We start from the raw sequence: 27,294 nt of genomic DNA, 5'->3' as shown, positions 1-27,294 counted from the left end.
CTTTCAGTTTGTTTCCATGGCCAAGCCTCATTGTGTTGGGACAAACCAAGAAGGTCGAGGAGGTGTAACTTCAGGATTGCTCAGTGGTGCTTTCTAAGCAGTTGATTGGAAGGGGGTGAATAATGCAATAGCGAGGCATGGCAAAAGGATTTTCTCCTACTAAGTAAAGGGGAAAGTAACTTTAAGAACAACTCCAAAATGTATATTGTTAAGCATTTATAACAACCACTACTTCCATGTAGCATCTTTTCCTTTTTTTGGTGCAGCTAGTCTTTGGTTTTCTTAATGTCCCCCATGGTTGCTTTACTCTAAAGAGTACAACCAGTTTTCTTGGCAGGCAGTTATTACTCATCACGGTTCTACAACCTGACAGATCTCCTACTTGCTCAGTGCCTAAAACATTCATAGCTACAGATGGCGGAATCCATGGTTTTGTCAGCCACATCTGCTCACAATCTCCTCTCCTAATTCAAGGCCCATTACTGGCAAACCCAATTAAACATATTAATTTGGTGAGCAGTGAATGATGGGTATTTAATCAACAGAAGCATAAATAGGTGATTACAAATGTCAAAATATAATTACCATAGCAAAGTTCCTTTTTAAACTGAGAACATTATACAGTATATTGTGGAAAGATATATAAAGACATATAAGTATCTAAGCCAATGACCATTTATTGGGGCAACCTGATTAACTTAAATTGGCAGTTTGGTGTTAGAGCTGAGAGAAACCAAGACACTGTGATCTATCTATCAGTCATTTTCCGATGTAAATGTCCTTGAATTTCATGTCCTGGTGACGGTTGTCTAGTCTTCGACTATGTTTCTGTTGACCTGTCTTATTTGTATTAATTGTTGAGTGTTGTAAATTAAAGTACATTATTTAAAAAATATGTACATTATTTAGAAGTTGTTTTCATGTTTTAGTATTTTTGATATGCTCTGCCATGTATGTATTTAATCATTTGTACATGGTGGTGGGGGTGAAGGTGGCTATGGGGGACAACCAGATCAAGGTTCTCCTGAATCCTATGGCCCGGCAAGCCCTTATGACGATGATGATGATGACGAAGAACCAGATCCCTATGGACAATACCATAACGCCTACCCTGAGTCCTATGGACATGGTGGTTACGTCCAACCAGAGTTCACCCCAGTAGAGGAGGAGGACTCTACGGAGGTGAGGTCACCTGGAATCAGTCGTATGTCCCGTAGCATTGGAAAAAGATCATCCAAGTCTCTGGAACAAGCTTAAGAGGGATGAATGGACTCTTTAAAGTAGCTAAACGTCCTTCCTTTGTGTGACTGCCACCACGCATTGTATACAGTACATTGTACATAAGTAACTTTTTTTGTGTTTTTGGAAATTGTTTACATAAATTAGAGTCTCAAAGTAAATATATATCTTCAAAAACATGTACTGTGTGGACAGAATAAATGCTGATTCAGTTTGGGTTTTGCATGAGCCCTGTAGAACTTTACAGACTGCTTCACAATTATTGCTAATGTAAATGTGGATGCGTCTGGGATTGATTTATCATTGACTGTAGACAAATTCTGCTGTTAGTGGTATAGAGTGGACAACACCTTCTGCCAAATGGAGTTTTCTGTATCAGTTATTTGCCATATAAATGATTAATAAAGACTAAAGAGAAACCCTATAAAGTCAAAAACGGAATCATAACTTATAAGAATAGTCCAATTACCTCTAGATAATTTTAATTGCGCTTCCCTACAGTTCCTTCACCTTCATTGAGTATGAAAATGGTTGTTAATTTGAAGCAGCACTATAAACTCCCTCCTTGGGCTATACAAGAGTTGCTGCTTTTCTTGGCTTCATAGGATAGCCTATGATAGTCAGTGGGGTTGATTTACTAAAGGCAAATCGACTCTGCAAATGCATTTGCTCCAGAGCTTAGTAAACGAGGTAAAGCTTCCCTTTGCAAAGAGTACCCAATCACGTGCAAGGAAGATAAAAAAAAAAAAAAAATTCAAGCATTTTTGATTGCATATGATTGGATGATGGTAGTCACCAGATCTTCTGCTAATTTACTAAGCCCTGAGCAACGGCACTTTGCAAAGTGCACAGTCTATTTTCCTTTAGTAAATCAACCCTGATGTGTCCAACTTCAAATTTTGAGATGCAGCAATTGTACCAATCAGCTAGAGGAGCAGATCATCAGAAGGTCACAGGAACTACCAACGCCAACCTCTTTCAAAGGTTGCTATGCTGTCATACTTATCCTCAGTCTCCAATGTATGCTTGCAAGCTTTTGAAGCTTTAGACCTGCATGCTGTTTTGGCACATTAAGGGCCAGATTCTTGTACATTCGCGTAAAATTGTACAGGCGTAACGTATCTCATTTACGTTAAACCTCCACAACTTACACGGGCAAGTGCTGTATTCTCAAAGCACTTGCTCCGTAAGTTGCGGCGGCGTAGCGTAAATCGGCCGGCGTAAGCCCGCCTAATTCAAATTTGGATCAGGGGGCGTGTTTTATGTAAATGTACTGTGACCCGACGTGATTGACGTTTTTCCCGAACTGCGCATGTGCCGTCCGTGGAATTTCCCAGTGTGCATTGCTCCAAAGTACGCCGCAAGGACGTCATTGGTTTCGACGTGAACATAAATGACGTCCAGCCCCATTCACTGACGACTTACGCAAACGACGTAACTTTTTCAAATTTCGACGCGGGAACGACGGCCATACTTAACATTGTTACGCTGCACTTATGCCCACCATATAGCAGGGGCAACTATACGCCGGGACAAGCCTAACGTAAACGACGTATATTTACAGCGTCGGCCGGGCGTACGTTAGGGAATTCGCGTATCTAGCTAATTTGCATACTCAACGTGGAATTCGACAGAAAGGCCACCTAGCGGCCAGCGTAAATATGCAGTTACGATCCGATGGTGTAACACAGTTACGCCAGTCGGATCTACGGGAAATCTATGCGTGACTGATTCTAAGAATCAGGCGCATAGATACGACCCCGCAACGCAGAGATACGACGGCGTATCTGGAGATACGCCGTCGTATCTCTTCTGAGAATCTGGGCCTAACTGTCTAAGGCTAAATAATGGTCATGAGGGCTAGGGGCTAGTGAAAGCTAAAAGAAGATAGCAGTGTTTGTCTTTCCCTTTGACAGGGTCATTTGGATTTTGATTGCAAAGCTGACAGCTAGACTACTCCCTTCACCCAAAATATATAGGTTAACGTGAAGATTTTCTTTAAGGGAAACCTTTCCTAAGACAAACCTGGTTGCTAGTTGGTTGCTAGTTGCCTGTTGGACATACTGACCTTCTTGCATCAGCACTTTGAGTCACTAACCTGGAACAAGTATACAGTGGGGACATTTTTTATTTGATCCCCTGCAGATTTTGTAAGTTTGCCCACTTACAAAAAAATGAAGGGTCTATAATTTTTATCATAGGTGTATTTTAAATGATAGAGACAGAAAATTAACCAAAAATCCAGAAAAAACAAATGCTATAAAATAAGTTTAGTGCGTAAAATAACTATTTGATCCCCAAGCAAAACATGACTTAGTGTTTGGTGGAGAAACCTTTGTTGGCAAGAACAGAGTTATGACGTAGTTGGTGACCAGGTTTGCATGCATCTCAGAAAGGATTTTAGTCCGCTCTTCTTTACAGATCTTCTCTAGATCCTTAAGGTTTCTTGGCTGCCAGGGGTCACCGAATCCTGGGCTGTTCCTGAAGCTCGCACCGCTCTCCCAGTCTTTTTGCAACCGCCCAGCAGGGCTGTCCCCAGAAGCTTGTGGCCACCCAGCTGGGCTGTTCCCACTCAGCCTCTTCATGGCTGCCCATTTAGTTTACGGCATGGCTGGGGGACAGAGACTAGAGGTCAGCTAACTGGTGAAGAATGTGAAGTAGAAGGGGCTGGAGGAGACCTCAGATTTCGGCATAGGTGTCACTGCTGCGAGACACCACAAAGTCAGAGACACAGTGAAGTCGGAGACACGGTGAGTAACACTACCTGTGGTTAGAGTTGCCATTAAAAGTCCCCACTACAGTTCTCAGATCAACAGATGGCCTTGATCAAGAGCACCTAAGTTGGCTGATCAGAACTCCCCCCAGCACTACCACTTATCCCAACTCCCCGCCAGCACTGCCACTCATCCCATTTCAACCTCCCCCCACCAAAGAGTAAGAGGAGGAATAAAAATAGAGAATACATGGAAGGGAGAAGAAAAGAGGGGGAGGAACAAAGAAAAAGGGAGAGAAAGAATAAGAGAAAGAACAAGAAAGATGGCTAGAGAGAGGGATGGGGGAAAAAACAAGAAATTGGGATAGGGAGGGATAAAAGGGAAAGAAAGGAAAACAGAGAAAGAGTGGTACATCCTAAAATATACCATACGAGGTTTTAATGCTGTAGGAGTGGAAGGGACTCAGGGAGCGCTAAATGTCCCTGGGTTAGGGGCACAAATTACTAGTCTTGCCTTAAGTGCCAATAACCCACACTACGAAATTAATTTTACTGTTGGGGTCCCCATAACTTGGGAAATTTTATCAAGGGGTCAAAATCCCTCCTGAGATGTGTGCAAACCTGGTCACTAACTACAAGAAACGTCTTACCTCTGTGCTTACCAGAAGGGTTCTCCACCGAGTACTAAGTCATGTTTTGATTAGGGATCAAATACTTATTTTACTCACTGAAGTGCAACTCAATTCATAACATTTGTATTGTGTTTTTTTCTGGATTTTTGGTTGATATTCTGTCTCTATCGTTTAAAATACATCTGATAAAAAATTATAGACCCTTCATTTCTTTGTTAGTGGGCAAACTTACAAAATCTGCAGGGGATCAAATAATTATTTTCCCCACTGTACATATAATATCTTTTGTCTTAATTCTGTTTTTCCTGATCTGTATACTTCTTCCAGGTAAATAAAGCACTGAACCAACATAATTTCAGGTAACTAGCATTTTCAGAAAGAGGGCAGCTCCCATATTCCACTTAGGCAAAGTTTCATTTAATTCAAAATTGCATCTTCCCACATAATACATTGTTTAATTCAGGTTCAGCTTTAGTCGTTTATTGGCAGTTAGTTCTATATCAGGCTTATTGACTAGATTGAGAAAAAAAGTTTTAATCTAAAAATAAAATGTATACTTCCCTCTGCTGCAATGACGTTTTGTAAAAATTTCAAAAGTTGGGGACACCAGTCCATTCTCTTACCTTAGGTTCTTGGTGCAAGAGGCAAAATGAGTCTCTTCTATTTGATGAACTGAAAATTCTCCGTGATCTCATATACTATGTACATTTTATTTTTTATCTTTGAAAAGAAGCAAAATTGACTATTAGAATTAAACATGCGGGTAATTTATTGTAAACAAATTTCCACTGTTTTTGTAAAGACAAATAAAGATTGTTTAATGTTTTATACTGTTTGTTGCTCCATTTATTTAACCCCCAAATCCTGCCATTTTTTTCCCAGTTCCGCATTGTGGGAACTTCTGTTGGCATTTCAGGGTTGCATTTCTGCCTTTGTCTCTGTTGTGTAAATTTTTATTTTTCAAAATTTTAAGTGGAATTCCATTATTCTTGTACTTTTACACCCTCTTTCCTCTGTGCTTAAAAAAACAAATAAAACATATATCCATGTTTCACTTCAACTAAACGCTTTCCCCCGATTTGTTCACTCTCCGACTTAGTTAGGGTAGGGGGTGGTGGTGGGTCAGCCACGCCTCGTGACCTTTGACCTCTGGGAACCCATCTTCTGACCTTTGACCTCTGGGGAAGGTCCGTGTTACAATTCCTGAGTCCTAGCCTTATTCTTCAAGGGAAAACCCTAACCCTAATGATGAGGATGAGGCCCTGATACAATATCTCAGGATTACCCATTCTGCCGTTTGATTCAAATTAATATGGCGAGACTGTGCAATCCATAGACAAAAAAGATCACATCTCACCTCTTTCAGCATTCACCAGCAAGAGGAGGGCTATGGCCCACACAGCTTCCTTTTATTAAAAGCATAGAATCACAAATACATGCATTTGATTGGTTCACATTATACACCCACACCCATCGACCCTCCCCCTCCTTGTGACGTCTGTAGCACATGGCACGAATTGCTAAAGTCCAGGAGCAAAGGGCAAGGAATGAAAGTCCTTATTTGGAAAACAGTTCTTCTGGTCAGATGAACACAGGAAGAGGGGGGGAAGGGTTGAACACGTTTGAAACATAATGAAGAGGAAATGGCATCTGCTCCCATCTTTGATTCTTTATCCTTTATATTTTCAATGCTGAGTTCATTACTTTTAAAACTTAATTTCATATCTGACAAATCTTATCAAGGAAAATAAACACTTATTGTGACATATACTTTTCACACATGCATATATAAAAAGAAATATAAAAAACAACAATATAGAAACAATATGAAAATATAAAAGAGATTAAACATTTTAGTGGTTCTAATAAAAGAATTCAAAAATAGAAATGTTACCCTAATCCATCACACTAACCCCTAACCCTAAACCAACCCAACCCAACCCCTAATGCCCTGTACACACGATCGGTTCGTCTGATGAAAACGGATCGATTGACCGTTTTCATCGGACGAACTGATCGTGTGTGGGCCCTATCCATCGGTCAAAAATCTACGCATGCTCAGAATCAAGTCAACGCATGCTTAGAAGAATTGAACTTCATTTTTTTCAGCACGTCGTAGTGTTTTATGTCACCGCGTTTTGGCACGGTTGGATTTTTGACTGATGGTGTGTAGGCAAGACTGATGAAAGTCAGCTTCATGGGATATCCGATGAAAAAATCCATCGGTTTAGATTCCATCAGATACCCGATCGTGTATACAGGGCATAAACCAAACCTACCCCTAACCCCCCTAACCCTATTTTGCGCTGCTCAGTAAAGAAAAAAATGACCGCTCCCAGCTGTCACCAGAGTAAGAAGAAATTGCTGTGACATCACCAGACTGGCTAGAATGCGTTTTTTTTTTTTTTATGAATAATTACGCTTTCAATTTTTATTATTTAACAATATAATAAAAATACAAATAAAAAACATTGTGGCATTAAACAATATTCAATAAAAATTTAATTTGAATGTTGCTATAACATATTGAGAGAATAAGGTAGAATATAAAAGGGAAGGGGGTTGAGGAATACAGTAAATACTGTAATTAATGCTGTAGCAATCCAAAGGAAAAGGTACATTAAAAATGGAAAGTGATGTAAAAGAATTTCATCCATAATTGAAAGATGGCAATTTATTTTAGAAGTGAGATTTATTGGTAAGATTTTAAATACCCATGCAAGATTTTTACTCACTTTTTGTTCTTTATGACACCCAGGAAGTAATTTCTCCCATAGGGACACAGATAGCAAATAACAAATCCAAACTGGTTCTACACATTCTTCATTTTAACAAAAAATTATTTTGTTGCCGCTTGTGCCCTGATTGGAGGGATTTCGCCTCCCTTCCACTTCCGTATTTTCAATAATTTATTTAATAAGGATAACAATAGATGTAATGCTGTACTGTGGAAAAAGTAAGTACAGCCTTGGCATAAAAATTTACATGGGAATCAAATTGGGGCTTTGACTAGGGCAGTCCATAACCCTCCATTTCATCTTTTGAGCCATAACTTGGTGGATTTAAAAGCGTGCTTTCGATTATTATCATGTTGAAAGACCAATTTCTATTTCAACTTCAACTTTTAGACAGATGGCATAAGTCAGCAGTCACGTGACCACCCATCGCTCTCTCCCTCCACTGTATGTACTAGGAAGGGAGGGGCCAGGATCTCCCTCTGATGTCTGCTGGCGGTCATGTGACCTCCCTCCCTAGTGTATACAGCGGAGGAAGAGAGTGATGGGCGGTCACGTGACTGATCAGGGCGAAGGAATAAGGTATTTAGAAGAAGAATTTTACAAAAAGGCATACAGTATATACTACAGGTTATACTAGCAGTGGAGCTGGCAGTGCTTTTGTGTAGTAATGTGTACACTGCTTGAAGCAGTTCTACAAGGGAGGGGAGGGGTGACTCACACACAGACTAGCTGACAGGCAGGGAGGGGAGGGTGGAGGAGGACACAGGAGAGCAGAGAGCAGGGCTGCGGATGACCGAGGCACATAAACTGACCACGCTGTCAGGGCATAGCAGTCATGATTATTTGTGGTCAGTTTACAGGGGGTGACAGAAATTTTTATCGGTACTGCGACACATCGGACACTTTTGACACATTTTTGGGACCATTGGCATTTTTATAGAGATCAGTGCTATAAAAATGCATTGATTACTGTAAAAATGCCACTGGCAGGGAAGGGGTTAACACTAGGGGGCGATCAGAAGATTAATTATGTTCCCTAGGTGTGTTCTAACTGAAGGGGGGATGGGACTGACTTGGGGAAATTACAGATCGCTGTTCATACATTGTATGAACAGACGATCAGTCATTTCTACCCCTGAAAGAACCGGCTCCCGGTTCTTGCTCTGTCACGAGCGATCGCGGGTGCCCGGCGGTGATCGCGCCTGCCGGGCAGTCGCATTGGCACCAGGGGCGAGGCGCGCGCATGCCCCTAGTGGCCGCAATGCAAAATCATGTTGTATTACGTGATTTTGCGCAGCCGAGCCGACCTGCCGCCGTAAAACTACGGTGGGCGGTCGGCAAGCGGTTAAGCCAAGAAAGCCAAGTTTAAAAAATGCAGCACAAAACGCATGCAAGCGCGCCTTAAATGCATGTAAACATGCAGTCAAAAACGTGTGGTTACGTGCAATTTCTGGTGTGAATGGACCCTAAAATAGGCAGCGCTGGTTGAGTGGCAAAAATTTAACACAGCGGATGTATAGAAGTCAATCGGTAGATTGTCTTCTGTACAACCAGCCTGCCCATATGTGGATTGAATTTCAATCCATATATGGCCAACTTTAGACTGGAGTTAGAGGCCGCACTTTGCAGAGGGACCTTGACAAGGTAGTGTAGCTTTACATACAGTATATGTGCAATGTATGCAACAAAAACCTCATTTTTTTTTCAAATTCTTTATATTTATAGAATATTATATCCATCAGAGCAGAACAATACAAACCCATTCACATTATTGAGAGTGATATCTCGCTAAATCCAAAGATAACATTGCCTCATTGAGAGATATAGAATATGAAAAACATCAGGCGCCCCGAGAAGACAAAAGAAAACTCTCATTGAAAATCCAGGGCTAAACCTAACAAATGTTGCGGAATACATCTAATACAGGAGGTGTGTTACTGGCCAGATCACCAGGTGAAAACAGAAAGCTTTTTTAAAGCAGCCACATTTAACCAAACCTTGCTCTCGGTTTGGAAGCAGTGGTCTCTCTGCAGAGGTTTGACTCACCACCTGCTGAATCAGTAAGGCCCCTTTCAGACTGGGGCGGGAGCTGCGGTGGCGGTATAACGCCGCTAAAAATAGTGGCGCTATACCGCCGGAATTGCCGCGGGTATCAGCCGCTAGCGGTGCGGTATTAACCCCCGCTAGCGGCCGATAAAGAGTTAATATCGCCCGCAATGCGCCTCTATAGAGGCGCATTGCGGGCGGTATTGCCGCGGTTCCCATTGTTTTCAATGGGAAGGAGCGGTGAAGGAGCGGTATACATGCCGCTCCTCTCACCGCTCCAAAGATGCTGCTGACAGGAGATTTTTTTGTCTCCCGCCAGCGCATCGCCTCAGTGTGAAAGCCCTTCGGCTTTCACATTGAGGTAGCTGGGCAGGAGTTTTTCAGGCGGGATAGCAGCGCTATTTTTAGCGCTTTACCGCCTGAAAAACTCCTCAATGTGAAAGGGGCCTTATTACTCTCCAATGAATAGAGAGCATGCAATTTGTAACGCGATAGGTCTGACCTCTCCAGAGGGCTCACTGCTTTCACAGAGAAAACAAGGATGGTCTCTGCAACATGCTGGCAGGAGAGAAGCTTTTCTACTCAGGCTGTGGCTGCTTTTTAAAGGAAATAAACTGTGATACATTTCACACAACTGAAGGGTAATTTGAGCTTTAAACACTGAAGATCAGAGAGAATTTCACTTCAAACACACACTTTAGAAGTGGTTTTGGCAAGTTTTATTCTGTTGCCGGGCAGCAAAGGCAGAGGCGGCTCTTTAATTAGGCAAATTAGGTGGTCACCTAAGGCCTCGTACTCACAGGGGCCTCGCGGCCACCTAACTTGCCCGATGCATTATCCCAGTTTTGAGGGACAGGGGACCTTAACGCTGCTGTGCTCAGGCAGCATTAAGAGCCCTGACTCAAGAGAGAAGCCACCAGTGTCCCTAACAACCAGTGAATATCGGTGACACCACCCCTTGTGATGTCAATGACCAGCATGCCCTCAGTCAATGATGTCACAAGGGGGCGGGTTCACCAGGTGACATCACTGGGTGGCCCCCGCCCCTTAGTTTTTAAAGAGCAGGATCTGAGGGCCGCAATGTTAAAGGGGGCTTTCAGATTCCGATAAGCCCCCTGCCCGCAGACCCCCACAACCGCCAGCCAGGGTTGTGGGGAAGAGGCTCTTGTCCTTGAATTATATGGGAGTGAGTGGGGCCCCCATGTCAAGTTTTGCCTAAGGCCTCACAAAGCTTAGAGCCACCTCTGAGCAAAGGTATGACTTTAACAATGAAGTTAAATCTGTACCATAATCTGTCTCACTGCTCCTTAGCACTGTCTTGCTGTACAACAGAATTGAGGAATACGTCTCCCTACATTTTGAGATTAGGGGCCCACCCATGGCTGGTATTCAAACACCCCTCGTACTAGCTCTTCTCAGCCGTCTCGTTGTTTATTCCCCGAGAAATGCTCCCTGGCTGTGTCCAAAAACTCATAGCCTTGACATTGTCACCAAAACCAGGCAACAGCCAGACCCAGATTTAGTCTTAGGTCTATCTAAATGCAGAACATCCCCTTTCATGCTCATCTCTTCGCCCGTCTGATCATCTAATACAGGGGTCTGCAAACTTTCTAAACAAAGGGCTGTTTACTGTTCTTAGAGGGGCCGGACTGTGGCCATTAGGAGTAGAAATGGTCCTGACGTCAGTGGGAGAAAACAGTGCATTTTTGGTATGGGGGAGGAATAGTGTCCCATTGTTGGTGTCGGTGGGAGGAATAGTACCCCATTGTTGGTGTCAGTGGGGTGAATAGTGCCCCATTGTTGGCGTCAGTGGGAGGAATAGTGCCTCATCGTTGGTGTCAGTGGGAGGAATAATGTCCTTCCATTGGTGTAAGTGGGAAGAATAGTGTCCCATCATTGGTGTCAGTGGGTGGAATAGTGTCCCATCATTGGTGTCAGTGGGAGGAATAGTGTCCCATCATTGGTGTCAGTGGGAGGAATAGTGTGCCATCGTTGGTGTCAGTAACAGGAATTATTCCCCATCGTTGGGGTCAGTGGGAGGAATATTGTCCTATCATTGGTGTCAGTAACAGGATTTATGCCCCATTGTTGGTGTCAGCGGGAGGAATAGTGTCTTGCATCATTGGGAGGAATAGTGCCCCAAGGCAAAGAGCTGTAGTTTGGAGACCACTGATCTAGTAGACAACATTTATACAAAAGAGTCCGACCACTTGGGTCTTCACCCAATAAATTTGGGATTTACCCTGCTGCAAAACACGGGTGTATGGTAAAGTTCTTATAGGGCTAACATTTGTTTTTCAATAACCGACCATTTTTTTCAGATTTGATTGGCTGCCATGAGTGATTGTAGCCATTGGTGATTGGTACAGACCCCATGTGCACAAAATTAAATATATCCTCAAGAACAATTTAGCGCAAAATGTCGCAAAATTTGGGTCAGGATAAGGGTCTGGTATGGATTTTGGGTTTTTCGGCGTGGGGGGTTCCCCTTAAAATCCACACCAGACCGAAAGGCCTGGTATGCTCTCGGAGGAGGAACCCATGCCATTTTTTTTTAAACATTTTGGGTGGAGTTCCCATTAAAGATTCATACCAAACACAGTGCCTGGTATTGTTGGGGATTAAAGTCAGATCCCTGTTCATTGAATTTGGACGCATGTCAGACTTCAAGTCGCAGGGCAAAGTCCGATCCAAAGTGGTACGACTGTCGTGACGCACCAAGTGTGAATCTGATCTTAGGGCTTGCGCTGTTCTAATATCCAGCGGCAGTCCGTCCATAGAGGGCGCTGGAGCGCCGCCCCTCTGGCTCCACACCGCCACTGAAAATAACATACATTCATGCATTGCATGAATGTATGTTATTGTTGCCAGCTGCCGCTGGTCTATTCAGGTGGCCGGATGTTGAGCGCCGGCCACCTGAATAACGGCAGCTGGTTGGCTGTGCGAAAGTGCCTATCAGAGCCAGCGGATAAGACCGACGGCCGTCTCAGCCAATCAGGTTCCCCGATTCTGGTTATCGGTAACCTGATTGGCTGAAGCGTCACCAAGGCGGGAGAAGACATCGAGGGACGTGGAATGGAAGGAGTAAGGTAAGTGAATTTTATCGCCCCATATATCATCCTCCGTATAGACTTTCCCATGTCCACTGGCTCTATAGAGTACCGCATACACCCGCACAGTGTTCCCGATCATCCCCCATGGAGTACTGTGTGACATCTATACATTCTATATGTGACAGGACTATATAATACCTCCGATCATCCCCCTATATACATTCCTGTGTTATCCTATGGCAACAATGGGCACAGTGGCGACAATTAAAGGGCACAGTGGCGACAATTGAGGGGCACAGTGGCTGCGTTTGATGGCATGGCACAGTGGTGACAATTGATGGCACAGTGGCTGCATTTGATGGCATGGCACAGTGACTGTGTTTGATGGCATGGCACAGTGACTGCGTTTGATGGCATGGCACAGTGATGACAATTGATGGCACAGTGGCTGTGTTTGATGGCATGGCACAGTGACTGCATTTGATGGCATGGCACAGTGACTGCGTTTGATGGCACAGTGACTGCGTTTGATGGCATGGCACAGTGACTGCGTTTGATGGCACAGTGACTGCGTTTGATGGCATGGCACAGTGACTGCGTTTGATGGCATGGCACAGTGACTGCATTTGATGGCATGGCACAGTGACTGCGTTTGATGGCACAGTGACTGCATTTGATGGCACAGTGACTGCGTTTGATGGCATGGCACAGTGGTGCGAATTGATGGCAAAGTGATTGCATTTGATGGCATGGCACAGTGGTGATAATTGCTGGCACAGTGGCTGCGTTCTTTTTTCCGTTTGCGCCCCCCAAAAATTTTGAGCACCACCCGCCACTGCTAATATTGGTTCTGCTCGTTGGATGGCGGTCACCCTTGGTACACAGTGGGCTCACTGAGCTCGGTGACACTAATGCACCCTCACACTATGCAAGTCACACTCAGTCTGGCAACCATTGTGTTTTCCTTCCAGACAGGAACACATAATTTCATTTTACTTATAATAATATTTTTCTAAACTCTGATGTTCAGCATAAAATCAGATCAATGCTTGTCTAAAACTAGAAATTTAACAGCCACCCTGATGAAAAGTGTACTGAATGTCGAGTCCTAAACTCGTAGTTTTACTGCTCGGAATAGCAGAGATTTTACAAAGGTAAAAATTCCATTTTGCAGAGAGCCAAAAAGGTAGTAGAGAGCAGAGGAGTTCCCTTATATTTTATATATATTTATGGAAACATTTTTTATATTCCATATATATACTTAACCCCTTGAGATCCGCGCTATAGACAAAAGACGTCCACAGCGCGGCTCTCAAGTGCTGAGTGGACGTCTTTTTCTGTGCATTACCCGCGCAGCGGGTAAACACTGTGCCGGCACATCGCTGGGAAGCCGATGCGTGTACCTGGCGGCCGCGATGTCCGCCGGGTACACGCGGTCGGCGGTGACAACAGGGACGTGGACGTGGAGCTCTGTGTGTAAACACAGAGCTCCACGTGCTGTCAGGGAGAGAGGAGACCGATGCTGTGTCCCTTTACATAGGGACACAGCATCGGTCACCTCCCCCAGTCAGTCCCCTCCCCCCACACATAGAACACACCCAGGGAATACATTTAACCCCTTCCTCACCCCCTAGTGTTAACCCCTTCCCTGCCAGTCACATTTATACAGTAATTATTGCATTTTTAAAGCACTGATCGCTGTATAAATTTGAATGGTCCCAAATTTGTGTCAAAAGTGTCCGATATGTCCGTCGCAATATCGCAGGCCTGACAAAAGATAAAAAAATCGCAGACCGCCGCCATTACTAGTAAAAAATTAAATATAATATCAAGTGTAAAAAGTGTGTCAATAGAATATTTAAATAAATGAATAAACCATGAATGAAAAATTATATAAAAGTGAAATATAAAGATAACACAATCTAATATGGCAATTATCCTCTGAAGTAAACAGGACTGTTTAAAAAGTAAAAAGTAAAAAAAAAGTAAACATGATAACTAAACCTGTGAAGGTAAGTGATGCCTAAAACTGTGAAGGTAAGTGATGCCTAAAACTTCACAGGTTTAGTTATCATGTTTACTTTTTGCAACAGCCCTGTTTACTTCAGAGGATAATTGCCATATTAGATTGTGTTATCTTTATATTTCACTTATATAATTTTTCATTCATGGTTTATTAATTTATTTAAATATTCTATTGACACACTTTTTACACTTGATGTTATATTTTGTCTAGCGCTGCACTGTCTTTTTCTATACGTTTTTTTTTTTTTTTGTATCTAAACATTTGTGTTAAGCTGCAGGACGTCCCTCCCGGGACCCACCCTTAATTGCTTTATTATTGCTTTCACCTAGCGCAGATTCCCCTATCCCATTTCCCTTCCTTATACCAATCTAGTAAAAAATAAAAAAATAAAAAATAAATTATAAATCTATCCCCTATTTTGTAGGCGCTATAACTGTTGCTTATTGTGATTTTTTTTTAACAAAAATATGTAGAAGAATATGTATCGGCCTAAACCGAGGAAAAAAATATATATTTTTAAAAAAAAATTGGGATATTATTATAACAAAAAGTAAAAAATGTGTTTTTTTTCAAAATTTTCTGTCTTTTTTTGTTTATAGCGCAAAAAATAAAAATCGCAGAGATGATCAAATACCACCAAAAGAAAGCTCTATTTGTGGGGAAAAAAATGATAAAAATATCATTTGGGTACAGTGTTGTATGACCGCGCAATTGTCATTCAAAATGCGTCAGCGCTAAAAGCTGAAAATTGGTCTGGGCACGAAGGGGGTTTAAGTGCCCAGTAATGAAGTGGTTAATCGCATACTGCTAAAAACGCATCTCATTTAAAGTCCCAACTTTCCACCCTTTTTACACATTTACAGGGATGGAGGCCTGTGGTAGTGTATATCACATGCCTCATACAAAGTCCCAACCCCATTCCACCTTTTTAATATTTTATATATGTGATTGAATTACTGTTCCTGGAATGTACAGATTTGCCAAGACAAGTATGAAGACAGCTGTTTGGAATATAAAATACTAGAAAGTCGGTTAATGCTTTTCCCCCCTCAATATAAAACTTGGCATCACCTCTGTTACTTTATAGACAAGGAAATACAGTCTTCAGCCTCATACACACACTCGGTTTACTCAGCAAGAACCAGCAAGGAAACTGCCGAGTATAAAATCTAGATGAGAATTATAGAGAACCTGCTCTCTATTTTCTCATCGTGAGATTCGCTGCAGTTTTCCTGCCGAGAAACCCGAGAGTGTGTATACTTACCTGTTGCCGTGGAAACCCACACATGCTCGAAATGACTGACGCATGCACGGTAGCTTCCTAGGCATAGGTAGGGTGAAGCAAGATGGCGGCGACGGCATCGAATGCAGTGCTGTTTTCATGTCCTAATTGTTCGTTTTTGCTCTCAAGTTGCTGTAATTCTTCTCTGGTTTTCTTCCTGGTTGTCTGTTTCCTGATAACCACAGTACTGGGAGCTTTCTCTCTGTGGTCACTAATCAAGGAGGTGTGATTACTGTGTGTCTAAAACCCCAAAGCACCAATCAGTTTCGTTATCCAAACCATCACTGCCCTGTATTGGCTCTGTGGCTCTGTACAGCAGAGAGGCAGGAAACAACATGCAAAAACAAAACTAGAAACTGCAGGTACATTATATGATTGATTTTTATCTATTTTTAATCGTTTTTAAAAGGAATCAGTTAACTATTATGTCTCTATACCCTGTAAACAGTCATTTCAGCATTTTTTTTTTTTTTTTTATTTACAACCCCTTTAAAGCTCCGGGCAGAAATAAAAAGCACAAATTATTGCCACTCTCTATATATTCCATATTACATGATTAAATGTATTTTTAAAAGACAAGCTGTGCAAGGGCCTGAACTTGGCCTGCAGTCTCTGTACAGCAGAGTTCAGACTAGGAGAAGAAGAAGCAGCACAAGGAGCCAGTCCATTGTGCTACAGTGCTCAAGATCCAACAAGGCGCATGCTGATAGGAGGAGAGTACAAAATTACAGGGAGATGAGCTGATCAGTCTGCTGCTTCTCCTTTCACCTTCCAGTCACAGGCAGAGGGAGGGACAAGACCTGGTAGCACTACTGAATTACAGCAGGGAAAAATTGCAGTGCATCCGGAAAGTTCTTCACTTTTTACACATTTTGTTATGTTACAGCCTTATTTCAAAATGGATTAAATTAATTATTTTCCACAAAATTCTACAAACAATACCCCATAATGACAATGAGAAAGAAGTTTGTTTGAAATCTGCTAATTTATTATAAATAAAAAATTAAAAAGTTCAAAGCCTTTGCGCAATATTTTGATGAAGCACCTTTGGCACCAATTACAGCCTCAAGTCTTTTTGAGTATGATGCTACAAGCTTGGCACACCTATTTTTGGGCAGTTTCTCCCATTGTTCTTTGCAGGACCTTTCAAGTTCCATCAGGTTGGATAGGGAGGGTCGGTGCACAGCCATTTTCAGATCTCTCCAGAGATGTTCAAATCGGATTCAAGTCTGGGCTCTGGCTAAGGGCCACTCAAAGACATTCACAAAGGTGTCCCATAGCCACTTCTTTGTTATTTTGGCTGTGTGCTTGGGGTTGTGTTCTGTTAGAAGATGAACCTTTGCCCCAGTCTGAGGTCCACAGTGCTCTGGAGCAAGTTTTCATCAATGATGTCTCTGTACATTGTTGCATTCATTTTTTACTCAATCCTGACTAGTCTCCCAGTTCCTGCCGCTGCCACCACCATGCTTCACTGTAGGGATGGTATTGGCCAGGTGATAAGCAGTGCCTGGTTTCCTCCAGACATGACACTTGCCATTCAGACCAAAGAGTTGAATCTTTGTTTTATCAGACCAGAGAATTTTGTTTATCATGGTCTGAGAGTCCTTCAGGTGCCTTTTGGCAAACCCCAAGTGGGCTGTCATGTGCCCTTTACTGAGGAGTGGCTTCCATCTGGCCAATCTACCATACAGGCCTGATTGGTGGAGTGCTGCAGAGATGGTTGTTCTTCTGGAAGGGTTTCCTCTCTCCACAGAGAAACACTGGAGCTCTGTCAGAGTGACCATCGGGTTCTTGGTCACCTCCCTGACTAAGGACCTTGTCCCCCATTTGCTCAGTTTGGCCGGGTGGTTCACTCTAGGTAAAGTCCTGGTGGTTCCAAACTTCTTACATTTATGGATGATGGAGATCACTGTGCTCATTGGGACCTTCAATGCTGCAGAAATGTTTCTGTACCTTTCCCCAGATCTGTGCCCCAATACAATATTGTCTCTGAGGTCTACAGACAATTCCTTGGACTTCATGGCTTGGTTTGTGCTCTGACATGCACTGTTAACTGTGGGACCTTCTATAGACAGGTGTGTACCTTTCCAAATCATGTCCAACCAACTACATTTACTATATGTGTACTCCAATCAAGTTGTAGAAACATCTCAAGGATGATCAGTGGAAAGAGAATGCACCTGAGCTCAATTTTGAGTGTGCTTACTGGGCACATATACCCCCCTCCTGTCGAGGTGAAATATTAGCTTCCGGCACTGCGTTGCTTTAACTGACAATTGCGCAGTCGTGCGACGTGGCTCCCAAACAAAATTGATGTCCTTTTTTCCCCACAAGTAGAGCTTTCTTTTGGTGGTATTTGATCACCTCTGAGGTTTTTATTGTTTGCGCTATAAACAAAAAAAGAGCGACAATTTTGAAAAAAAAAAAAACAATATTTTTTACTTGTTGCTATAATAAATAGCCCATTTTTTTTTAAAAAAGTCTAGGCCGATATGTATTCTTCTACATATTTTTGGTAAAAAAAAAAAAATCGCGACTGGTTTGCGCAAAAGTTATAGCGCCTACAAAATAGGGGACATAATTATTATTATTTGTTATTATTATTTTTTTTACTAGTAATGGCGGCGATCTGATTTTTATTGGGACTGCGACCTTATGGCGGACATATCGGACACTTTTGACACATTTTTGGCACCATTCACATTTATACAGCGATCAGTGCTATAAATATGCACTAATTACTGTATAAATGTGACTGGCAGGGAAGGGGTTAACACTAGGGGGTGAGGAAGGGGTTATATGTGTACCCTGCATAGTGTTTCTAACTGTGGGGGAAGGGGACCGACTGGGGGAGGTGACCGATCTGTGTCCCTATGTACAAGGGACACAGATCAGTCTCCTCTCTCCCTCACAGGATGTGGATCTGTGTGTTTACACACACAGATCCAAGTTCCTTGTCTGTAACCGCCGATCGCGGTAGCCTGGTGGACATCGCGGCCGCCAGGCACACGCATCGGCATCTCAGTGATGCGGCGGGCACGCGCGCGTGGGCCCCCCAGTGGCTGGAGGCCGTATATAGACGGCCTCCCGGCAATTGGCATCCACACTGAGGCCGTACAAAGTCGTACGGCCGGCAGGAAGTGGTTAAACAAAACTTCTTTCACATTATCATTATGGGGTATTGTTTGTAGGATAAGGCTGCAACATACCAAAATAACAAAAATATGGAACAAGTGAGGCGCTGTGAATACTTTCCGGATGCACTGTGGGTTTCCTCCCTTGCCCCCTCCCCTACATACATTTCTGGACAGGTAGAAAAAAAAGTCTCCTATGTATTTTATTTGTGTATTTAGCAGTTTGCCCAGTTCAGCAATTTGATCAGCAAGGAAAGTAGTATTTTATTGCAACTTACAGGTCTCCTTTAAAGAGGGCCTGTCACCTGTGCACCATTGACATAACCAGCTGTCCTACATGAAATCATTTAAAACTTGTGTTCTGTTCCATCACCATCATTTATCATAACTGGAATCAACATTTGTTTTTGCTATGGCTTCCAGCCAAAGTACAAATTACCTATAGCGCCTTAAATCTAAACCATCCCCCTTTGCTTAAAGCTGCCCATAGACTGATCGAAATTTGACTGGTTCAGTAGGGACCATCCCAGTTTCAAACAGTGTGTGGCTGTCCCTGTTTGACAGAAGTCGATTAAACGAACATGCTGAAAAACTTGTGACGATCAGCAGCTGCAGTTTCTGATCAGTGTATTCTGAGAGCGGCGGGTGCCTCTGTCCGAATACAATGTCCTGGTTGGGTAAGTGTGGGGAGATTCCTCCATGGACCTTGTTTGTTTAGTTCTACCCGCTTATGGCTACCTTTACTTGGCTGAATATAACATCCAGTGGCATGCAAAAACATTTACATTCTTGGACTTCTTATCTCTGACTCATTAACTACTTGCCGACCAGCCGCCGCAGTTCTACGGCGGCAGGTCCGCTCCCCTGCGCGAAAGCCCGTAGTAGAACGCTGGCTCTCTAAGCTGCCACTAGGGGCGCGATCGCCGCCGGGTACCCGCGATTGCTCGTTACAGAGCAAGGACCGGGAGCTGTATGAACATCGATCAGTCATTTCCCCTAGTCAGTCCATCCCCCCCCCCCAGTTAGAACACACCCAGGGAACATACTTAACCTCTTCCCTGCCAGTGGCACTTTTATAGTAATCCAATGCATTTTTATAGCATTGATCGCTATAAAAATGCCAATGGTCCCAAAAATGTGTCAAAAGTGTCCAAAGTAACCGCCATAATGTCGCAGTTCCGAAAAAAAAAAAAAAATCGCTGATCACCGCCATTACTAGTAAAAAAAAAATTAATAAAAATGCCATAAAACTACCCCCTATTTTGTAAGCGCAAACCAATCAATAAACATTTATTGCGATTTTTTTTTTACGAAAAATATGTAGAAGAATACGTATCGGCCTAAACTGAGGAAATTTTTTTTTTTTTTATATATTTTTGGGGGATATTTATTATAGCAAAAAGTAAAACATATTCATTTTTTTAAAAATTGGCGCTCTATTTTTGTTTATAGCGCAAAAAGTAAAAACCGCAGAGGTGATCAAATACCACCCAGGATCGATAGGGGGCTCAGGTAACTATTACGGGGGGGGGGGGCTACTACACAGAAGGATTAACAACCACTTTAACCACTTAAGCCCCGGACCATATTGCTGCCTAAAGACCCAAGGGGTTTCTACCGTTCGGGACTGCGTTGCTTTAACAGACAATTGCGCGGTCGCGCGACGTGGCTCTCAAACAAAATTGGCGTCCTTTTTTCCCCACAAATAGAGCTTTCTTTTGGTGGTATTTGATCACCTCTGCGGTTTTTATTTTTTGCGCTATAAACAAAAATAGAGCGACAATTTTTTTACCAAGGATATGTAGCAGAATAAATCTTGGCCTAAATTTTTGAACAAAAAAATATTATTTGCAAAATGTTTATATATATATATATATATATATATATTATATATATATATATAAAAAGTTATGCATTTTTTTTGCAAAAAATAAAAAACCCAGTGCTGATTAAATACCACCAAAAGTAAGCTTCATTTGTGTGAAAAAAATGATAAACATTTTGTTTGGGTGTTGCATTAGTAACTGAGTAATTGTCATGCAAAGTGTGGGAGAACTGAAAGCTGAAAATTGGTCTGGGTTGGAAGGGGGTAAAAGTGCTCTATATTGAAGTAGGCAAGTTGGCCCTGGAAGCTGGAAAGTAGACACCGCTACGCCAGTGATCTCCACTTGCTTCTGGGTCCAGTGCCAAGCGACCAGCCTGCTGGCATTGTGAACACAGGAGTCAGCCACTCCACACTGGCACCATTCAGAGAATGCCTTGCATTTTCTGAATGAATGCAAAGCCTTCTGGGATTGGATGCAGTGGAAAGGTGAGGCGGTATCATGGTCTGTCCACCTTGGCCAATCAGAGAATACTTTGAACAAGGCACATAAGAAGAATTGTTCCCTGCCATTGATTAATGCAGATCAACTCAGCTTCAGTACCCCGGTGTGAATGAGACCTTACAGTTTATTTTCTTTGCAAATCAGACATAGCCCAAGTAAAAAAAACATACTTCAGAGAAAGACGGCTGCTGTATGCGTAAAAGCAACAGAAATTCTCTCTGCAACGGCCTCTACTAAGCCACCGCTAAAGTTCTCCAATCAGCACGAACCATGAGCTTTGCCGCTTCCAAACATAACCCCCGGATGCCCTCATACAGTAGTAATTGAAACTACTTGCAAGTGCCAAGCTATCTACTAAAGAATGTCACATCATTAGCACATACACCCGTGAATTGGAAAAATACTTTCCCAGAGCAAGAATAATTCCTACAACATTCCTTTATACTGCTATAAAAACCTTCTCTGGTCTTGTCATTTAAGTTTGTGACTTGAAAAGCACCACTTGGTTGTGTTGCTGTTGCTTCTGTACCATAAATTCACAGTGCCAATCTAGAGAGAGATAAAATACCTCCGTTTAATCTAGTTATGCTTTTATTTAAAGCGGAGGTTCACACAAAAAGTGAACCTCTGCTTTTTGGATCCCTCCCCCCTCCGGTGTCACATTTGGCACCTTTCAGGGGGAGGGGGGTGCAGATACCTGTCTGAGACAGATATTTGCACCACTTCCGGGTTCTGACTCCCGTGGGGAATCCAGACTCGTCACATCACCCCCCGCTGTCTTCTGGGAAACACTGTTCCCAGGAGAGAGCGGGGACCAGTGACGGCGCACTGCGATCCTCGCGCATGCGCAGTAGGGAATCGGGCAGTGAAGCCGCAAGGCTTCACTTCCTGATTCCTTTACCGCGGATGGCAGCGGAAGCAGACGGGAACCGAGTGATTGCTCAGCCTCGGCTGCTGACATCGCGGGCGCGCTGGACAGGTAAGTGTCCATTTCTTAAAAGTCAGCAGCTGCAGTATTTGTACCTGCTGACTTTTAAAAAATAAATAAAATCGGCGGAACCTCCGCTTTAAGAATACTATGGGCCAGATTCAGGTAGACTTACGACGGGCGTATCAGTAGATACGGCGTCGTAAGTCCGAATTCCCGCCGTCGTATATTTAAGCATATTCTCAAACTGAGATACTACGCCGTCGTATCTTAACTGCATATTTACGCTGGCCGCTAGGGGCGTGTACGCTGATTTACGCCTAAAATATGTAAATCAGCTAGATATGCCTATTCACGAACGTACGCCCGGCCGTCGCAGTAAAGATACCCCGGTTACGTAAGGGGTTTTCAGGCGTAAAGATAAACCACCAAAAAGATGGCGCAGCCAATGTTAAGTATTGACGTCGGAACCGCGTCAAATTTTTCAAGTTTTACGTCGTTTGCGTAACTCGTCCGTGAATGGGGGTTGGCCGTAAGTTACGTTCACGTAGACAGCATTGACGATTTGCCGACTTCATGCGCCTTTCGATCGAAACGTCATTTACGTGGGGTCACACTTAATATACATAAAACACGCCCACAGCTTCAACATTTAAATTAGGCGGGATTACGCCGACCCTAATACGTTACGCCGCTGTAACTTCGGGCGCAAAATCTTTGAGAATACCATACTCGCCTCTCAAAGTTACGGCGGCGTAGCGTATAGGAGATATGCTATGCCCGCCTAAAGGTATGTGAATCTAGCCCTATATATTTAACCGATTGCCGACCAGCGCACGACAAGACAGGGATCTACTGCTCCCTGTCACCGGGAGCAGTGATCTCTCTCATGTCAGTGGTAGCCCAATCCCTACACACACCCCCCCCCACCCCCACAGTTAAGCCTCATACACACGATCGGACTTCAAACAAACTTTTTCGTGGATTTTTGTTTGAAGGGCGTTGGCCGTGAACTTGGTATGCATACACACGGCAGGACTTTTTCAACAAACTTTCCCAAAATCACGTGGTTTTTCAGCTCTTTTCTGCTCTTTACAGCCACTCTTTGGTCAACTTCTGCTATTGTTGGTTGATTTTAACATTGGTTCTGAGTATGCGTGCTTGTACTTTGGACTAAAGTCCGATGGACTTCTGTACACACGATAGGACTTTGCACCGCAGGACTTTTGTTGCCGAAAAGTTTGCCCGATGGAGCGTACACGGTCGGATTTTTTTGTTGTCAAAAAGTCAGACCATGTATGAGCCTTAAGAATCACTCCCTAGCACACACTTAACCCCTTCACCGCCCCCTAGTGTTTAACCCCTTCCCTGCCAGTGTCATTTACACAGTAATCAGTGCATTTTTATAACACTGATCACTGTATAAATGACAATGGTGCCAAAATAGTGTCAAAAGTGTCCGCCAGAATTTTGCAGTCACGATAAAAACAAAAAAAAACAAAAAAAAACAAATCGCCACCATTACTAGAAAAAAAAATGCTATAAATCTATCCCTTATTTTGTAGACGCTATAACTTTTGCGCAAACCAATGTACGCTTATTGCGATTTTTATGTTTTTTTTTTAATATTTTTTGGGGATATTATAGCAAAAAATATTGCTTTTTTTTCAAAATTGTCGCTCTTTTTTTGTTTATAGTGCAAAAAATAAAAAAACACACAGGTGATCAAACACCACCAAAAGAAGGCTCCATTTGTGGGGAAAAGGACAAAAATGTTGTCACATGACCGCGCAATTGTCAGTAAAAGTGACGCAGTGCCGTATCGCAAAAAGTGCTCTGGTCAGGAAGGGGGTAAATTCTTCCGGGGCTGAAGTGGTTAAATAGGACCTTGTTTATCCTTGTACTTGCCTCCTGTAACCCCCATGCATACAGACAGAGAGAAAACGGGGAACACTGTAAACCAGTTCGCTTTGCTAGATTCCCAGCACTGTGCAACAAATAAAGCCTGATGATTGGTGGCTAGAACATATTGCCAACATTAGTGAGCTTTTTCTGTACTATACACTTAGAGTCGGTTCACACATAGGCGACACGACTTCGGGGGCGACTCTGCAAGTCGTCCTGAGGACGACTTCAGAGGCGATTCGCAAAACGACTTCTGTATAGAAGTCAATGCAGATCGCCCCGAGCCGCCCCCGAAATACTACAGGAACCTTTTTTCTAAGTCGGAGCGACTTGCGTCACTCCTATTAGAACGGTTCCATTGCATTGAATGGGACGCGACACGTCAGGTGGCTGAGCCGCCTGTCGCGTCGCCCCAGTGTGAACCGGGTCTTAGGAGTCTATGTAAAAAAGAGGTCTTAAGCATTCACTCAGGCACTGCAAATGATCGTTATATTGTTTGTAACATTATTTCTTATGATTGTCAGCACTATCTAGTGGTCATAATGCAGTATTTTTTTATTGAGATACAGTGAGGGAAAAAGTATTTGATCCCCTGTTGATTTTGTACGTTTGCCCACTGACAAAGAAATTATTAATAATTTTAATAGTAGATTTTAACAGTGAGAGACAGAATAACAAAGAAATTCTGAAAAACGCATTTCAAAAAAGTTATAAATGGATTTGCATTTTAATGAGTGAAATAAGTATTTGACCCATTCGCAAAACATGGCTTAGTACTAGGCCATGCCAGGACCTTAATGTGCTTCTTCTTGAGCCACTCCTTTGTTACCTTGGCCTTGTGTTTTGGGTCATTGTCATGCTGGAATACCCATCCATGAACCATCTTCAATGCCCTGGCTGATGGAAGGAGGTTCTCACTCAAGATTTGATGGTACATGGCCCCGTCCATTGTCCCTTTGATGCGGTGAAGTTGTCCTATCTGCTTCGCAGAAACACCCCCCAAAGCAATGTTTCCACCTCCATGTTTAAAGTTGGGGATGGTGTTCTTGGGGTCATAGGCAGCATTCTTCCTCCTCCAAACATGGCGAGTTGAGTTGATGCCAAAGAGCTTGATTTTGGTCTCATCTGACCACAACACTTTCACCCAGGGCTGTACATGTGTTTTCTTGATCAGGGGGACCTTGTGGGTGCTGCAGGATTTCAGTCCTTCACGGCATAGTGCAGGAAAATGCAATTAGTGGACCTCCAGCTGTTGCAGAACTATAAGTCTCATGAGGCATAGCAAACTCTATAATATGACACCCAGAGGCATGATGGGATTTGTAGTTTTGCAACAGCTGGAGTATCCCTGGCCCATAGCGTGTTTCCAATTGTTTTCTTGGTGACTCTGGTCCCAGCTGCCTGGAGATCATTGACAAGATTCAGTGTAGTTCTGAGCGGATTCCTCACCGTTCTCATGATCATTGAAACTCCACAAGGTGAGATCTTGTATGGAGCCCCACAGACCCAGGAGATTGACAGGTATTTTGTGTTTACTCCATTTGTGAATAATCGCACCAACTGTTGTCACCCTCTCACCAAGCTACTTGCTGATGGTCTTGTAGTCCATTCCAGCCTTATGCAAGTCTACAATCTTGTCCCTGACATTCTTTGACGGCTTTTTGGTCTTGGCCATGATGGAGAGATTGGAATTTGATTCATTGCTTCTGTGGACAGGTGTCTTTTATACAGGTAACAAGCTGAGATTAGGAGCACTCCCTTTAAGAGAGAGTGCTCCTAATCTCAGTTTGTTACCTGTATAGAAGACACCTGGGAGCCAGAAATCTTGCTGATTGATAGGGGATCAAATACTTTTACTCATTAAAATGCAAATCAATTTATAACTTTTTTGAAATGCGTTTTTTTTTTTTAATTTTTGTTGTTTGTTATTCTGTCTCTCACTGTTAAAATAAACCTACCATTAAAATTATAGACTGATCATTTGACAGTGGGAAAATTTACAAAATCAGCAGAGGAACAAATACTTATTTTTTTCCTCAATGAAGTTTTAAACCAGTTCACTCATGTGTGTCTCATATATGTCTTTTAGATGTTTACATACACTTTAAAATGTTTCTCTCATTAAGCCATTAACTTGCACCACCAGGATACGGGTATCAAAAGGTGGCTGAGGGTACCTTTAGGTGCCTTGATTCACCCGTCACAATTGCTAACTGCAGTAGTTCCTATGCAAATACTGAAGTTTTCTGTAGGTTGGCATTTGAATAGGTATGCGCCTACCCCTTTACCTATAGCACACTGCTCAGGGCTTGTGATAGGTCACTTGGGAACAGGCAGAGGTCATGCTTTCTTCCACAGATGCCTGGGATTTTTGGTCATCTTCTACAATGCTAGGAAAGGGAAGACACAGAATGGTCTAGTGACAGACTCAACCGGCAAAGGGGCTTTTGGAGGGGACCAGGGGCTTTTGGAGGGGACCAGGGGCTTTACAAATACTCCATTGTCCATGGGCGGCGCTTTGTGAATGGGCCGGCTGCTTTCTGGGATACACACAGTTCCCAGAATGCAGCGCGCCCCATTCACAAGAAGAAACAGAGTGTAGGAGGAGGAAGAGAATAGACCGCGGTGGATGAAGAGGAAGATTCGGCACTTCCGCTTAGCAACAGCTATTTAGGGTAAGTAAATTATTTTTTTTCATTTTTTAGATTTTTGGTGGAAAGATTTTTTTCAGGGTGGAACTCTGAAGAGCTCTACGCCGGCTCTCTCGCAGGCAACTAGGGGCGCGCGCCCCCCGCTCGCCCCCGACTCCCGTGCCCGGCGGGTGCGATCGCGGGTGGAGTATTTTGGGTGCGTTTTGCACGCCACAGGCTTTTCAATAGAAAAATCAACGGTGGTTGAAGGAGAAAAAGGTGAATGCCGTGGAATGGTCTAGTCAGAGCCCAGACTTAAACCCCATTGAAAATCTGTGGAATGACTTGAAGACTGCAGTCCACAAACGGTCACCATCAAATTTAACTAAGCTTGAGCATTTCTGCAAAGAAGAATGGGCAAATATTGCAAAGTCTAGATGTGCAAAGTTAGTAGAGACAAATCCCAACAGACTAAAGGCTGTAATTAAAGCAAAAGGTGGTCCAACAAGATACTGACACAAGAGGGTGATCCTTTTTCCAACTCAGTGATTCTGTTTTCTGACATGTTGGTGTTATACATTTCACTTGGATGTTTTAAGTTGCACTGAGTAAACACAGCTGGATAAAAAACAAAAACGGTC

At 43.0% G+C, this 27,294-nt stretch overlaps 1 protein-coding gene across 1 annotated transcript in view; it reads left to right on the top strand.

Moving 5' to 3' along the window:
• Window positions 1–1,483, top strand: part of COL14A1 (collagen type XIV alpha 1 chain) — a 292,376-nt gene extending 290,893 nt beyond the window's left edge. Inside the window, 1 exon segment of the mRNA XM_040354914.1 lies at window positions 992–1,483. Within this exon segment, the coding sequence (XP_040210848.1) occupies window positions 992–1,257 (266 nt within the window). The 3' untranslated portion in view covers window positions 1,258–1,483.
• The last annotated feature ends 25,811 nt before the right edge of the window (window positions 1,484–27,294 follow it).

The sequence above is a fragment of the Rana temporaria genome, chromosome 5, assembly GCF_905171775.1.
Source record: "Rana temporaria chromosome 5, aRanTem1.1, whole genome shotgun sequence".
Taxonomy (NCBI): Eukaryota; Metazoa; Chordata; class Amphibia; order Anura; family Ranidae; genus Rana; species Rana temporaria.
This window is presented reverse-complemented; position numbering and strand designations above follow the sequence as displayed.